At 39.4% G+C, this 14955-nt stretch overlaps 1 protein-coding gene across 2 annotated transcripts in view; it reads right to left on the bottom strand.

Moving 5' to 3' along the window:
- Positions 1-14955, bottom strand: part of PRKD3 (protein kinase D3) — an 89495-nt gene that overhangs the window by 12359 nt on the left and 62181 nt on the right. For both annotated transcript variants that reach the window (XM_032805169.2, XM_032805168.2), the window contains 7 exons: positions 14635-14712; positions 12109-12385; positions 8963-9015; positions 8112-8184; positions 3705-3811; positions 2933-3094; positions 1950-2048 (listed from right to left, as the gene is read on the bottom strand). In XM_032805169.2, coding sequence (XP_032661060.1) covers positions 1950-2048; positions 2933-3094; positions 3705-3811; positions 8112-8184; positions 8963-9015; positions 12109-12385; positions 14635-14712 — 849 coding nt within the window. The remainder of the gene's footprint in view (positions 1-1949; positions 2049-2932; positions 3095-3704; positions 3812-8111; positions 8185-8962; positions 9016-12108; positions 12386-14634; positions 14713-14955) is intronic.

Genomic DNA, 14955 nt, shown 5'->3' with positions numbered 1-14955 from the left:
GGCCGTTCTGATGTGAATTCCCTGATCTCAGACACCCTGCAGGTGGACACAATCACCACCAGAAACGAAACGTTCCAGGAGAGAAAGAGAAGACAGCAGGAATCCAGAGATTCAAAGGAAGGTCCCATGAGCCTCGACAGCACAAGATTCAAATCCCAAGGAACAGGGTTCCAGAAGTGAGGGTTAAAACACTCCAGACCTTTCACGAACGAAGCCATCATGTCATGAGTGAAGACTGACCTTCCTTGGAATGGAGGGTGGAAAGCGAAAATAGCAGCCAGATGAACCCTAATCGATGACAGGGACAAGCCCTGAAGTTTGAGGTGCAGAAGATAATTCAGGATAACTTGCAGTGAGGCCTTCTCAGCTTGGACATGTCATTCCAAAGCCCATCACGTGAACCTTTTTCACTTTGCCAGGTAAGTTGCTCTGGTGGAGGGTTTTCTGCTGCCCAGCAAGACCTGTTGCACCTGGGTCGAGCATTCCCCATGAGTTTCATAAATCCATTGGTAGGATATAGGACCTCACCCTCTATCAGCCCAAAGATCCAGCTCCCTGTACTACCATGGGACCTCTGCCAGGTACCAGGAGCTAAATCCTCTAAAGAAAGGTGAGTAATGCTTCTAGCCCTGGAGCGAAAGGCACAGGAGTCTACCTTAGACTCCGAGGAGGAACCCAAGTTGCCTGCCCACAAAGACGCTGTGCCACACGGTGCCAATATGGAGTACTGTGTCTCCAGAGACATCAGTACTGGTGACAGCATGCTGGGCTTGCCTCTTGATGGCACCAGGCAAGCAAGCACTGGAAATCTGAAGCCAGCCACGGCACCAATCATACTTGCAGGTACATCTGATGAAGCCTGAAGCTCCACTGGTACCAGACGACTTATCTCCTGCACTGCTGAAGAATCCAGTAGTGAGAGGTGTAGCAGGTCTCACACCATGGCATATGCCTCCAGCGTCACTGGTACCAAGAGAGTCTTCTGCTGTTGTATTGCAGAGTTCAGCCTCAGTGATGCATGCACCGGAGTCAATTACTACGGGTTGGACAAAGTCGGTATCCGGAAGCACCTCTTCCCCAAAGACAGACACTCTACACTGCCCTCCAGCTTGCTTGCTGATAGACAGCACCAGTGACCCTGATCTTTTGGAGGAGGCTGGCTCCTTCAAGACACATTGTCCATGCTTCTTCCTTGTTACCAGGGAAGGGGAATAGCACACAGTCTCTGCAAGGTCTGGAGGGGAACTTCTGACAGAGGCAGAAGTACTTGATGTCCACCCCTTTGGTCCAAGGCTTGAAGTTTCTACAGCTATTGGAACAGTCTCAGATGTGACCCTCACCAAAGCACTTTAGACTACTGCAATGAGAGTCACTTACCAGACTTCTCGCAGCCAATACAAGCCTTAAAGCTCAGGTACCAGGAGTTGGCAATCTAAGCAAAACTAAGTTAAATAACAATAAAACTTTACTCTAAAGGTCTAACTATTGATAACTACACTAACTATATACAAGAAAAAAAATCCCTGAAAAAGAGAATATTAGCAACCCCGTTGATCATGGGTGGTTAGAAGGGACTGAAGAGGGTCAGGGGCAGCTCTGCCCTTTATATCACTGTGCAGCAGCATGAGAACACATACACCACCCTGATAGGTACCCATAAGGGAAAAATCTCTGACTCTGGCACACTTGCCTGACACACACCTGAAGTAAAATGGACATTTTCAATCACTCAAAAAGAACATCTATACTTATTCAATAAATCAGTACACAAAATACATAGATACTTCATAAGGTAACAATACAGGCAGCTCACATAATTCTAGTTATATTTTGGGTGAAAACATCAGTAATACTGTCCTATAACAGATCATTTTTCAGCTCTAAATTCTACATTTCTTCTTTAGTGGAACAGTGATTTAGGATGAAACCTTTGTTAAATTTTCACTCACCTGAGGGAATGGTTCTGCTGATGCTAGTAGTACATTTTCTGGTTTTAAATCACAGTGCACAATGTTCTTGAAGTGTAAATTTCTCAAAGCAACAAGTATCTACAAAAGGAGGAAAGGTATTTTCAAAATTATTAGGACTGTAAGTGTCTACGCACCAAAGATCAGACACAAAGTTGTACAATAATTTAGAACTGTACAGACATCTCCAATTTGCTGTGCTTTCATGTTGTGCAAGTGCTATTTTTTTTCCTGATCAAAATCACAATTGTTAATTTTGTTTGGGGGAAGCAAGTTTTAGAATATTTTTATACCACACACAGACTTTTATGAAAATTTAATTTGAAGTGTCTCCTTTAAAACATAACCAATTACACCTTTGCTGCAGGATGGCTACCTTTAAATCTGCTACTGTGTGTCCAGGGAGGTTGAAGTGTTCTCCTACAGGTTTCTGTATATGGCAACCTCCCTGGACACACAATAGCAGATTTAAAGGTAGCCATCCTGCAGCAAAAAAACTTCAGGACCAGACTTCAAAGAGAAACTGCTGAGCTTCAGCCCATTTGCAAATTTGACACCATCAGCTCAGGATTAAACAAAGACTGTGAATGGCTAGCCAACTACAAAAGCAGTTTCTCTCCCTTGGTGTTCACACCTCTACTGCTAGAAGAGGGCCTCATCCTCCCTGATTGAACTAACCTCGTTATCTCTAGACTGATTCTTGCCTGCATATTTATACCTGCCTCTGGAAATTTCCACTACATTCATCTGACGAACTGGGTATTCACCCACTAAAGCTTACGCTCCAATACGTCTGTTAGTCTATAAGGTGACACAGGATTCTCTGTCGCCTGTTAAAGCTTTGTCTTCTTTAAATAATAATTGAATCTAGGCAATACCTTGGGCTAAATTCTACTCACACCAGTTTAAGAAACCAAAATCTAGCCCCTCTTCTTTACAGAAGCAAACAGAGATGGAATACCAACCTGGGTGACCATGAACTTTGTGATTCGTTCTGGCAGCCGACTTTTCTCACTAGAAAGAATCATCTCCAGCATATCTCCATGCAACTTTTCCATCACAACAAACACCCGTTCTGGGGTTTCAAACATACATTCCAGGTTTACAATCCCAGGGTGGTGCAAATTCTAGAGTTACAACATTCACATGAAGAACAAAAGAGACACAGCATTGATTGAACAGTAGGAAAATTACACTTATACTGAGCTATAAAATCAGAAAGTATATATAAATGGAGAGTTAGGGATTAGAAACAGAGCATGGCAAGATTTAATACATGAAATGTGTCCATTGCCAATATTAAGATTACTTTTGTCTGGAAAAGGAAATATCTGAAGTGGACAATTTTGTATATGATACGGACAGGAATATAAAGGAAAAGAGCAAATGGTTGCACGGATTGATGGACAAGTCATGCAATCAACAGAACAGAGGTTACACGAATTTCAGCTGCTGCTTCAGGGAGGCCCTAGAAAGCCTAAGTACATCTTCTCCCTGGGTCTGTGCTGGCAGCAAGTAGACAACTGCCAACAATACGCTGACAGCTCTGCTTCCAGCTGCTTACAGACTCCCTGTCTTTCAGCACCCCCTCTAACAGATGGGCTCAGATTTCAAGGATTGGGTCTTATGCCCAACTTAGTAAAGCACTTAAGCATATGCCACAGAATCACAGAAAAGCTTTTCCTTTGACAGGACGCAAAGCTCCAATGTGGATTTTATTTAAAATGTATTTTGTACCTGCAGAATGGCAACTTCATTGCGAAGCTGACTTTCCTGTTTTGTGGGGAATCTCATCTTATCAATGACTTTAATAGCCACATCCCTTCCAGTCTTCCTATGTTTTCCTAAAAGAAAAGCAGCACCACCCGTCAAACAGCAGAAAATCATTCATTAACAAAGTTACAGCCCTCTTTGTGGAAATGGGTACATTTTTCACAATCATAAATGTTAATACACATCTGAGTTGAAAATTGTAACTGTGATATGAATGTAATTATGAGTAAGTTCTCTCAATCCTGAAATGCAGGATTTTTCTGCACCATACATTTAAAGTGACTGTTGCTTTGCTGTCCAATCTGTGCACAGATGACCTGCAAAACACCTATGCGCTATTAAGTCTCACATAAGCCCATAAAATCCTGGCCTTTTCTACGATGATGCTTAGGGTGGGATAAAAAAAGGTGTAAGGATTCTTCTCTCCTGTTGTCCCAGCAGCAAAAGGATATTTCCACTGTATGCAGGAATGTGCTAGAAGGTAAATCCAGCTACTTCACTGGCTGGCACGCCACATGCCCAATAGGGTATAGTCTACAAGAAGAGGGATGTGGTAGCCCCAACCAGGTGTGCTGCCATCTGAAAGCTCTAAATGACTGGTTAGGGAAAACAGGCGTATCCTGTTGTGTGTGTCTTGCTGTGCTATGTTTCACCTCACCTTACCTTAGAGGACTGGGCCAAAAGAAACCTGATGAGGTTCTACAAGGACAAATACAGAATCCTGCACTTGAGACGGAAGAATCCCATTCACTGTTACAGACTAGGGACCGAATGGCTAGGAAGTAGTTCTGCAGAAAAGGACCTAGGGGTTACAGTGGACAAGAAGCTGGATATGAGTCAACAGTGTGCCCTTGTTGCCAAGAAGGCTAATGGCATTTTGGGCTGTATAAGTAGGGGCATTGCCAGCAGATCGAGGGATGTGAGAGTGAGTGGTCATTCCCTCTATTTCAACATTGGTGAGGCCTCATCTGGAGTACTGTGTCCAGTTTTGGGCCCCACACTTACAAGGAAGGCATGTGGTAAAAATTGGAAAGAGATCGAGCCGAGGGCAACAAAAATGATTTAGGGGGCTGGTTAGCACATGGACTTATGAGGAGATGCTGAGGGAACTGAGATTTGTTTAGTTCTGCGAGAAGAAGAAGGATGAGGAGGTGGGGATTTGATAGGTTGCTTTCATTCTACCTGAAAGGGGTTCCAAATGAGGCATGGGATCTTAGACTGTTTCTCAGTGGTACCCGATGATCAGAACAGGAAGTAATTGGTTCTCAAGTATGCAGTGGGGGGAGGTTTTAGGCTGGATATTAGGAAAAACTTTTTCCACTCTGAAAGTGGTGAAGCACACTGGAATGGGTGTTACCTATGGAGGTGGTGGTGGTGGAATCTCCTTCCCTAGAGGTTTTTAAGGTCAGGCTTGACAAAGCCCTGGCTGGGATGATTTAGTTGGGAATTGGTCCTGCTTTGAGCAGGGAGTTGGACTAGATGACCTCCTGAGGTCCCTTCCAACCCTGATATTCTATGATTCAGTGGAAAACATTATACCCTACACAGACAGGATGTCTCACTGCTAATTGTGCAGTTGTCCACCCAGCACCCCCACCCATACTTAGTTGTTTCCTGTGATGTTAGAATTAAGCCCTCAATGAAGAGGGCAGGTTAATGAGGTCAGATACAGAACGACCTTGATAATCTAACACACACATCAATATTAAATCTAGAATGAGATTGTAACAAAAACAAAAGGGAATGTCTGATCAGTGAAAGTGCTGAAAACTCTTAGAAAAATGTATAAAATACACAGAAAAGTCCACAGCTACAGTGTAAGAGGCGCAGAGAATACTACGGTGCACTGCTAGATAAATACTACAAGGAGGTCAAACTACTGCTATATAAACAACCTAGGCTAGACCTCACCTGGAGTTCTGTATTCAGTACTGGTGGTCAAGGCTTAGTAATTGCTCCTGAAGGTTGTTGGATGGAGCAATCAACATAAGAATGTACCTGCCTTAAAGATTTATATGATGAATAAAGGTTAAAAAAAAGGGTTATTTCCACTGGACAAAATGAGTTAGATTTAATGGAGGTGTGACTGAAGTTCCAAATGGCAACAGACTAGCCAAACAGACTTCAATAACTGAAAAGTAAAAATAATTAAATCAAATTAGAAGAGACTAGTACAATGAAAAGCTTGCAATATATCCTGGACTGACAGAAGAAATGGCATGAAGGTTCAAATCCTTCCAAAGAGTTTAGGAGATCTGTTTTGAGGCATTCAGTATCAATACCAAATAAAACCCTTGGATGACATATGGCAATTCTTAAAATGACAAATTGTAGCCACCTGTAAGGGTTAAATATATACATAATTCAAAGGAAGAGGTTCTAGCTCCATTAAACATCAAATTATATCAAAATGCCACAGAAATAAAGTTAACAGTGGACTAGACGTATTCCTTCTGGATACTGGACTTGATTAAAGAACACCAAACCAGGTGACAATATTTGGTTAAGTAAGCAGAACAGACTAGAGCTATGTTCACACACAGGTGAAGGATTAACATTAAATACTGTATGTTGGTTCAAAACGGCTTTAAACATAGCTCTTTAAAATGGTATTGCTGTCAAATCTTACACCAGTAAGAGATCACCCAAATTTTCTCCCATAGCCCTACAACATTTTTTATACCTTTCAAAAATGAAAGGTAATGTAATAGCGGGGCAAACAGAAATAAAAGCTAGATATCAATACACCTCTACCCTGATATAACGCAACCCGATATAACATGAATTCGGATATAAAACAGTAAAGCAGCGCTCCAGGGAGGCAGGGCGGAGCACTCCAGCGGATCAAAGCAAGTTCGATATAATGCGGTTTTACCTATAACACAGTAAGACTTTTTGGCTCCCAAGGACAGCATTATATCAAGGTAGAGGTGTACTTTAAAATGTATTCAATTTTCAGTATCTACAAGTTCAAATTTTGTCCTACATTCTGAAAAAAAGCAAAACATTTTTCTCATACCTAGACATAATTAAACCAAAAGAATGTTCTGTGTGAACTTTTCTAAAATACAGGAACACAAAAATGAACAAAAAGTATTTTATTCACTATATGTTAACTGGAAGAATGTAGATCCAAATTTTAACTGAATAAGAATATTCTTATTTATGGTATAATGGGTACCAGATCCAACCTGTGAACTGTTGATAATAAACAGTGTGGCAGTATTGGTTCCAGGATATTAGTGAGAAAAGGTAGATGAGGTAATACCTTTTATTGGACGAGCTTCTGTTTGAGACACACAAGCTTTCAAGCTTACACAGAACTCTTCTTCTGGAGACAAAGAGCTGCGTAAGCTCAAAAGCTTGTCTCTCTTCATCAGAAGATGGTCCAACAAAAGATATTACCTCATCCAACTTTGTCTCAGCAATAAATAGATCAATGCAGTCAGAACGTAACACTAATATTAGACTATGGTTACATTCTCTTTTCCTGCTCTCCCATTTTCTTTGTGATTGTAGTATCTTAAATGTGTTACACTATATATGCATTTTAAAATGGTGGAGTGAACTAAGAAAGGTTTTGGACAAATGCTTCATACAAGCATTAAACATATTGGCTTAAATAAGTATTGAATCAAGGAGTAATTGTACTCAACATCAAGAGGAGTTTCTATACAAAGGACAGCATAATTATGGGAGTAGATCAAAAAATGATAAACAGGGAAAATTGTCTAATTCTGTCACAATCTCTCTTTCCGACTCCATGGCTCTCACCTTAAAAGAGAATCCTTACACAAAATGTTGTGTTACCACTTTCCATGGAGTCCAGAAGCAAAAGAAATTTCTTTCAAGACCGGTATACAGCTACCAGCCCATCAACTTATATCTCCATCACAAAATTTTCAGAGTAAGAAGGGTATTAATAGTACAACTAATATACAGAAGAATTAATATTTCAATGCTTGTAGACAATAAAGGCAAAATGAAAAGGATGTTTTCTTTCTTTACATTGACCTTTAATTACTGTTCTTTTGCCTCCTTCCTTGCTTTCTGATAGGTGGAGTCTTAACAGGTAACAATGATTCTGCTATGGGAAGAGGAGACATGAAATGGAAGAAAACTAGCAAGACAGTTCAGATGATTTTGTCTCATTTCCAGAATTTCATTTGCTCATGGTTTCACATTACAAACAAATAATATGTTGTAATTTAAGCATTTTAACACAAAAGATTACAGAAGCAGAGCTGTAGGTCATTGGGACAACTTAGATATGAGTAGATATATGAAATGTGACTATAGCTAATATACGTTCACTAGCCAACTACACCTCCAGCATGAACACATACAAAGCAGAAGTTCACAATAACTTACCTCCATATACAATGCCAAACTGACCAGAACCTAGGACTTCATCAGCAAAGATCTGATATACAGAGCTGATATCCTATTGCATGAAAGAGATAAGCCACAGACATTAGGAGCAATCAGAGAACAAATCTCCATTTGGAGATTCAATGGTACTGGCTAAATGGTTAATCATGCTTTTAACAAATAGTTTGAAATTAAAGTTGCTTTGGTAATTTTAAAACTATGGAGCAGATTCAAAGCTGTTGTAAGTTGTCGTATCTGCCTCATTGTATTTAACACTATGGTGACGGTAAAGAAAATGAATAATTTTGTACTAACTGACATATATACAGAACATACACTTATTATTCTGAATGTTGGTGAATATCTGCTATCTCAATCTTCAAAATTCCAGAACACACTCTAGTTCAATCTGTTCTGGGTTCTAATAAAGACAGTCAAACAAAAGGTTAAAAAACTGTCTACTAACATTAATTCTTTTTCACCCAAATCTCCTGCCCTTAAGTAAAGGAAAATATAAAAATTAAGCCTAAGTATTTGGAGTATTATTGCATCACTTACAAATTTATTTTTCCCCTTGTGTGTGTGTCATTAGTTTGGAAAACAAATAAAAGCGAAGGAACACTCTCTCAGGAAATTCTAGTCATTGTATTACATATGATGACACACACTCACCAAAACATCAATGATGTCAATAAGGGAGACTGCTTTTATGTACCTAATGAGAATAGAGAGTTCCATGGCTATAAAACCTTTAGGTGTTTTACCTTGACCGTTTTATGAGACATTCTTTCTTACTATCAATTGCTTTAAAAGAGTTTGGGTACATAATACCATTTTTGCACATGACTCACCACATTCTCCTGAATCTGGCAATTTGAAACAGAGATGCTAAGAGATAACTCCTCTGCAATAAGAAGGAAAATATAATACTATAAGAGAATAAAAAGTCAAGTTTTGTTACTGGTTAAAAATCATTTAACAGACTCCTAGCAATGGAGCTAGGGTGAAAGGCTGTGCACTGGTGTTCTGCAGGAAAAATATATATTCAAACTCAAAAGTCACATGTTGATTTAGACAAACTGGTCTGGATTTTGTTTTGTGAAGCAATAGTTCACGATTAGTAAAATGCCAAAACTGATGGGAAAAGAGGTAAAAAGATTAGAACAATTTGTACGAGGCCAGGAGCTGGAAACTGAAGATGAAAGTAATTTGCCTACTGCATCGTAAATTGCAGCAATTCTCTGGTAGTGATACAGAAAAGTAATCAAGTGACTAAGTAAAACAGATCATTTATCTTAACCAAAAGGAATTGTTAGTTGTCTGCAGAGTTAAGAAACTTATATGTAATTGAGTAGGTAAATATAAGCAACTAAGGGAAGGAAAATATAAAGTCAAGCAAGATACAGACAAGCATCATAATTTTGAAAATATTATCTGTTTGAGTTCTATTCTAAATGTTAGTTTTGTAGATCTGCTATAGGAGGACATAAATCTGCTAAATTTGACAGCAAATTTGGAAAGTTGATCAGAGAGCTCTTCGAGTAAAAGAAGCAGCCATAGAAGTTGAGAGCACACAAAATTTCTTCAGAGAACCAACTTAGATATGAGGTTTAGGAGTATAACCTCATAATGTACACGGCAAGAAAATAGATAAAACAGCAACAATTGCCTTTTCCTTTGACTTTAGGTTCGAGTCAAGCTTCTGAACAAAAGGAGAGAGACTAATCTGCCAAGTGAATTTTCAGACTATGCTCAACATATCCCTGGACAATATGAATGTCAGGCATACGTCAAATCAGAAAGAGCCTTGAACTCTAGGAATACAATTCCAGAGCAAAGAGAGAAAGGCCTGTTGCCATCAATGCTCCACCCTCAAAGCAAGGCTCTACAGAACTGGCATGGTAACAAATACCAACTCACTGGGATCAGGTTCCTCTGAATATTGCACCTGAACCAGAACCTCTACAGGTTCACACATGTCTAATGATTGTCGTCTTCTACTTGAGACTGGTTAGGCCTCAGTTGGGACAAAGTATTCAATTCTGTCCAAGAAACAGTTGAGTTCAAGAAGTAAGAAACAAAAATTGTAAGAAATTTAGAAAATAACATCAAAATATACATAGCCTAAACTGCAATAAGGATAAAGTAGGTTAAATGAAAGAAGAACTTTGTAAAATCATCATTACTGGAGTTATTTAAGAAATGTGACACCCATAGAGATGCTTAAAGAGCATGAAATCAGTCCAGTTACCGTGCAGATGGATGGTGAGCAAGTAGTGGCCCCTTCCAGATAAGCTGATTCATGTATAAAAATAACATGTAGATTGACAGTTCTCCACTGACCACACAGCTGAGGAGACGTAAGAGCATAACTTATTCTACCCAATAACATCATTAATTTACATTCAAAGTACTCTCTCAGAAGCTGCCCGTATATGTTAGTGAGACAAGGTGGGCGAGGCAAGATATTTTATTGAATCAACTTCTGTTGGTGAAAGAGAAGCTTTTGAGCCACAAAGCTCATCCAACAGAAGATATTACCTGAACCACACCCACCATGACTTTCTAACATCCAGGGCCCAACACAGCTATAACTATACTGTGTACAACTATATGATATAAAAGTATACTGGATCTACCTTCAGTCTCCTTCCCTCTCACTTTAAGTCAAGCTACACTCACTGGGGAGTTCTGCCATTCTAATTTATTAAGACAAAGACCCAGAGAGCCATCCTTTTTGAGGGACAGTAGTATGTCAGTGATTCATCAATTAAGAAAAGAAGCCTGGGAGCTGCAAGCTCCTTTCACACATACATAAACCAAAATACTAAATCGACAGTACAGATATGAAAAACAGTGCTCAGAAAACAAAATTTCTAAGGATTTTTCATGTGATCTGATAGATGTATGTAGCTGCTAACCTATCTATATCCCTTACCATTTTAATGTCTATAGTCAGACTGATGTTCACTGTAGCTAACAAATGCACTGAAATCACTGGTTTCCAGGATCTATCAAGTTGTCAGAAGGGTAACAAATAATTACTTTTGGCTTTTTAAATACCAAAAAGGGCTTTGGCCTATATTAGAATCTTAGAGTTAAAGCTGAGAAGGTGATACACCTCTACCTCAATATAACGCTGTCCTCAGGAGCCAAAAAATCTTACCACGTTATAGGTGAAACCGCGTTATATCGAACTTGATTTGATCCACCGGAGCATGCAGCCCCTCCCCGGAATGCTGCTTTACTACGTTATATCCGAATTCATGTTATATTGGGTGGCGTTATAATGGGGTAGAGGTGTATATAATTTTAAAAGAATAGTAAAAAAGCTATAGTAACAAATCACATTTCACAGAAACAATACCTCACCATAATTAAACACCAATATGGTGTTTGCTAGATATGCATCACACTAATTTGAGAGCATATTTTGTTCTCAGAATCTACCTTCACTCACTGATTGAGGGCAGCATCTGAGTGTCATTCTGCTGTTGATATCACCACCCTCATAGAAAGGTAGGGATCTGATACAGTCAGAGATAAATTAATTTATCCCAGGATTCCCTGCAAATTTAGTGAAACAATAGGCAGATGAAGGTGCACGTGGGCCCCAGCAGTGGACATCATTGAGGGAGAACTCAAGTGTGGAGGCATAAGCCTGAGCAGGGTGACAGTATGAATGCTGCTGCCAAGAGGCTTCAGGGAGGCACTTGGAGAGACTGACCTGGAATATCTGATTTTGTAATATGCATTCATGATAGAAATGACAACAGATTCTTAACTATGGTTTAGTGCTACAACAGGTGTAAAGGTTTCTTTTCACAGTTAAAATAAAATTCCATGTGTGTCTAAAAATTAAGTATGGCCCCCAATTCAACAAAGCATTTACACGAATACTTCACTTTAAATACATGCTTAAATGCTTCACCAAACTGGAGCGTAAATCAGTAACCGCTTCAGTATATGAACAACAATGCCGTGTCTGCCTGCTTACTGTGATCTCTTCCTTGTCCTGCTGCAGTGCACACGCTAGCTTGAGGAGTGACTGGCATCAAAGCCTGACGGATGGCTTTCTCCCAGCTTTGAGCTACGTCAAATCCAACTCCAGTGGCAGCAAGAACAGGATTGTGATGGCTGTTGCCATTATTTTCGCCAACAAAGTATACCATGGTGTCAGTGATGATCTCAAAACAGTGTGGGTTGCTGCCCTGCACCATGTTTGAGAAATCTCGAGGCTGATTCACCTGGAGAATTTCTGAAAGTGGAATCTCCTGAAGAAAAATATTAAGTGTTACAAAAATTGAAAACGTACATGTAGCTATAACACATTGGAACTCTTTCTTGAAGTTAGGAGTCATTACAGTTACTGAACTGGATATTTTCATAACGTCAAACTTCATATTGCTACAAACTCCCCAATTTTCCCAAACTGCTCTATACAAGCTCAGAAAGATTTCCAACCTTGCTGCTTATCTCATATTTAGGGCCCAATCCAGTATTCTCAAGTCAAACAGAAACATCATTAACGTAAATGGGAGCACAGTGTAAGTAAACATCATGGCATCAGGCTCTTAGTAATAGGACTGTGTTTTATTTTTTTAAATAGCAGTATCATTTGTATTTAGGCCAGGACCTCATTGCATTAGGTGCAAAATATACACATACAATCCTTTCCATAAAGACAGATAGAAAAAGCGAGTGTGACCAAAACCAAGAAGGAATAGTGCTAAGAATATGTGGTTACCTAGGCAAGTTATATGCACAATTACAAAAAACTAAAGAATTCCCCTCTATATAAATATTAGGCAATCCCACAGGCACGCTACCTTGCCATTAGCAGCTGGCAAATTACCATAGGATCATGGCAGAAGTGGGACTTGGAGAGAGATTTGAAGAAAGAGGGCTGCAAGTTTATGGACCAGTTAGGGGAGAGCATTCCATGCACGTGGGAAAGCATGTGCAAAGATGCTTGTAAAAAAGGGGGCAAGCAGGTGAACTAGGCTGGCACCGTAGTCACTCAATAAGAGGCAAGAGCAGATAAGTAGGAAGGACTAAATTGTGAAGGGTTTTAAAGGTGAGGACAAAAAGGCTTCAAGTTGTAGAAAAAAGAATAAGAGTAAGCGTAAGAGGAGGGATTTAAAGAGGTAGTAACATGACGTGAGCAACGAGTGACGAAAATCTGAACAGTTGTGTTTTGAATGGACTGGAGTGGAGTAATATGAGCATCAAGGAGGTCTGAGAGGAGAAGATTGCATTGGTCCAGATAGGAAGGAGGAAGACCTGGACAAGAATTTTTGCTGTGTGCACAGAGAAGAAGCTGGATCTTAGAGATGTTCTGGAGGAAGAAACTGCAAGATTCGGACACAGCCTGAATGTTCTCAGCAAGAGAGGGGGGAAAAAAATCTCTGCTTATATTATAAGCACATTCTGAGCATTTCACTACAAAATGTATTACTATATTAACAATCTGCTGGAATTATTGGCAAGCCTTGACTATTTACTGATTGGATGCACAGCAGGATGAGAATACAGAAATGCATTTAACAGATCTTGGTTAAATTACTCCTCAGAGAACAATTTCAAGTTTTATCTTAGGAACTTAAAAGTAAATACAGGAACCCATGTGAACATTTACAGTCAACATGTATAGTAAGAGAAGACCCCAGCTTTTAATAAAACCATATGTCAGAAGTGATTGAGCAGACAAGTTACAGAAATAAGAGAGCAGATGACAGAACTAATATGGAGTGAAAAATCCCTTAGTAAAGTTGAGCATCATCCATGCTAAATTCCTTGTCAAGGCCCTGAGACTTCCATAGTTATTTATTTACCAATACCTTTTGTAAAAGGAATTTTATTTTCCAATGCATTCTCTTCCTAAATTCTGACAAGTCTTATCAGCTTAATCTGCAGCATGGGAGATTTAGGTTATATATTAGGAAGAACTTTTTAACTATGAAGATAGTTACACACTGGAATAATCTTCCCAGGGAGGTTGTGGAATGTCTGGAGGTTTTAAAGAACAGGTTACACCAACACCTGTCATGGATGGTCTAGGTATATTTGATCTTGCCTCAACACAGGGATGTAGACTAGATGACCTCTCAAGGTCCCTTTCATACCTACATTGCTGTGATTCTAAGCTATAGCCCCAACTATACAACACACCATCTACTTGTAGAAAGGAGTATCACCAGTTAGCGAAACTATCCAATAACTGCTAAGACACTTCATATACTAAGCTAACACGTCTTCAGAGAACAGTTTAAATATTTTTAAAGTGAGACACATTTAGTCCAGGTGATTACGCAGAGGAACGGGAAGCATGATCTCCTAAGGTTCTAGTCCTAGCTCTTCTCATCTGGTGCCTTTGGCAAATTACAACCCTTTCTGCCTCAGCTTTGATATATAAAACAGGGATAATATTTATCGTTCTACCTCAAAGGTTTGTTGAGGATAAACTGGATGTTTGTAAAGTAACAAGTAAAGTGCTATATAACTGCTGAGTATTATTACTTACCTTGTAATATTTTGTTCCAGATTCATTTTGAAATAGCGTAAGACATTTACTATCCAGTCTCCAGTAATGTCTCTTTCTCTACAAGACAAACCACAGAGTATCATTAGGCACAAACAAACAAACAAAACAGCTAAAACTTCAGTTTCCAGACACTTAAAGTACAGAGTTGTTTTACAGTATACAAGATATATTGCACACAATGTCAGGCTACCACTGCTAGAGTTTTCAGTTTACATTGGGAGCATGAAGCAGTATGTACTTTGGGATACATACGCCAATTTTTAAAACTCAAGAACAGACACATTCCACAAACTGGAAAGA

Source organism: Chelonoidis abingdonii, chromosome 3 (genome assembly GCF_003597395.2).
Source record: "Chelonoidis abingdonii isolate Lonesome George chromosome 3, CheloAbing_2.0, whole genome shotgun sequence".
Taxonomy (NCBI): Eukaryota; Metazoa; Chordata; order Testudines; family Testudinidae; genus Chelonoidis; species Chelonoidis abingdonii.
Note: the sequence above shows the minus strand (reverse complement) of the source record. Positions and strands in the feature narration are given on the sequence as shown.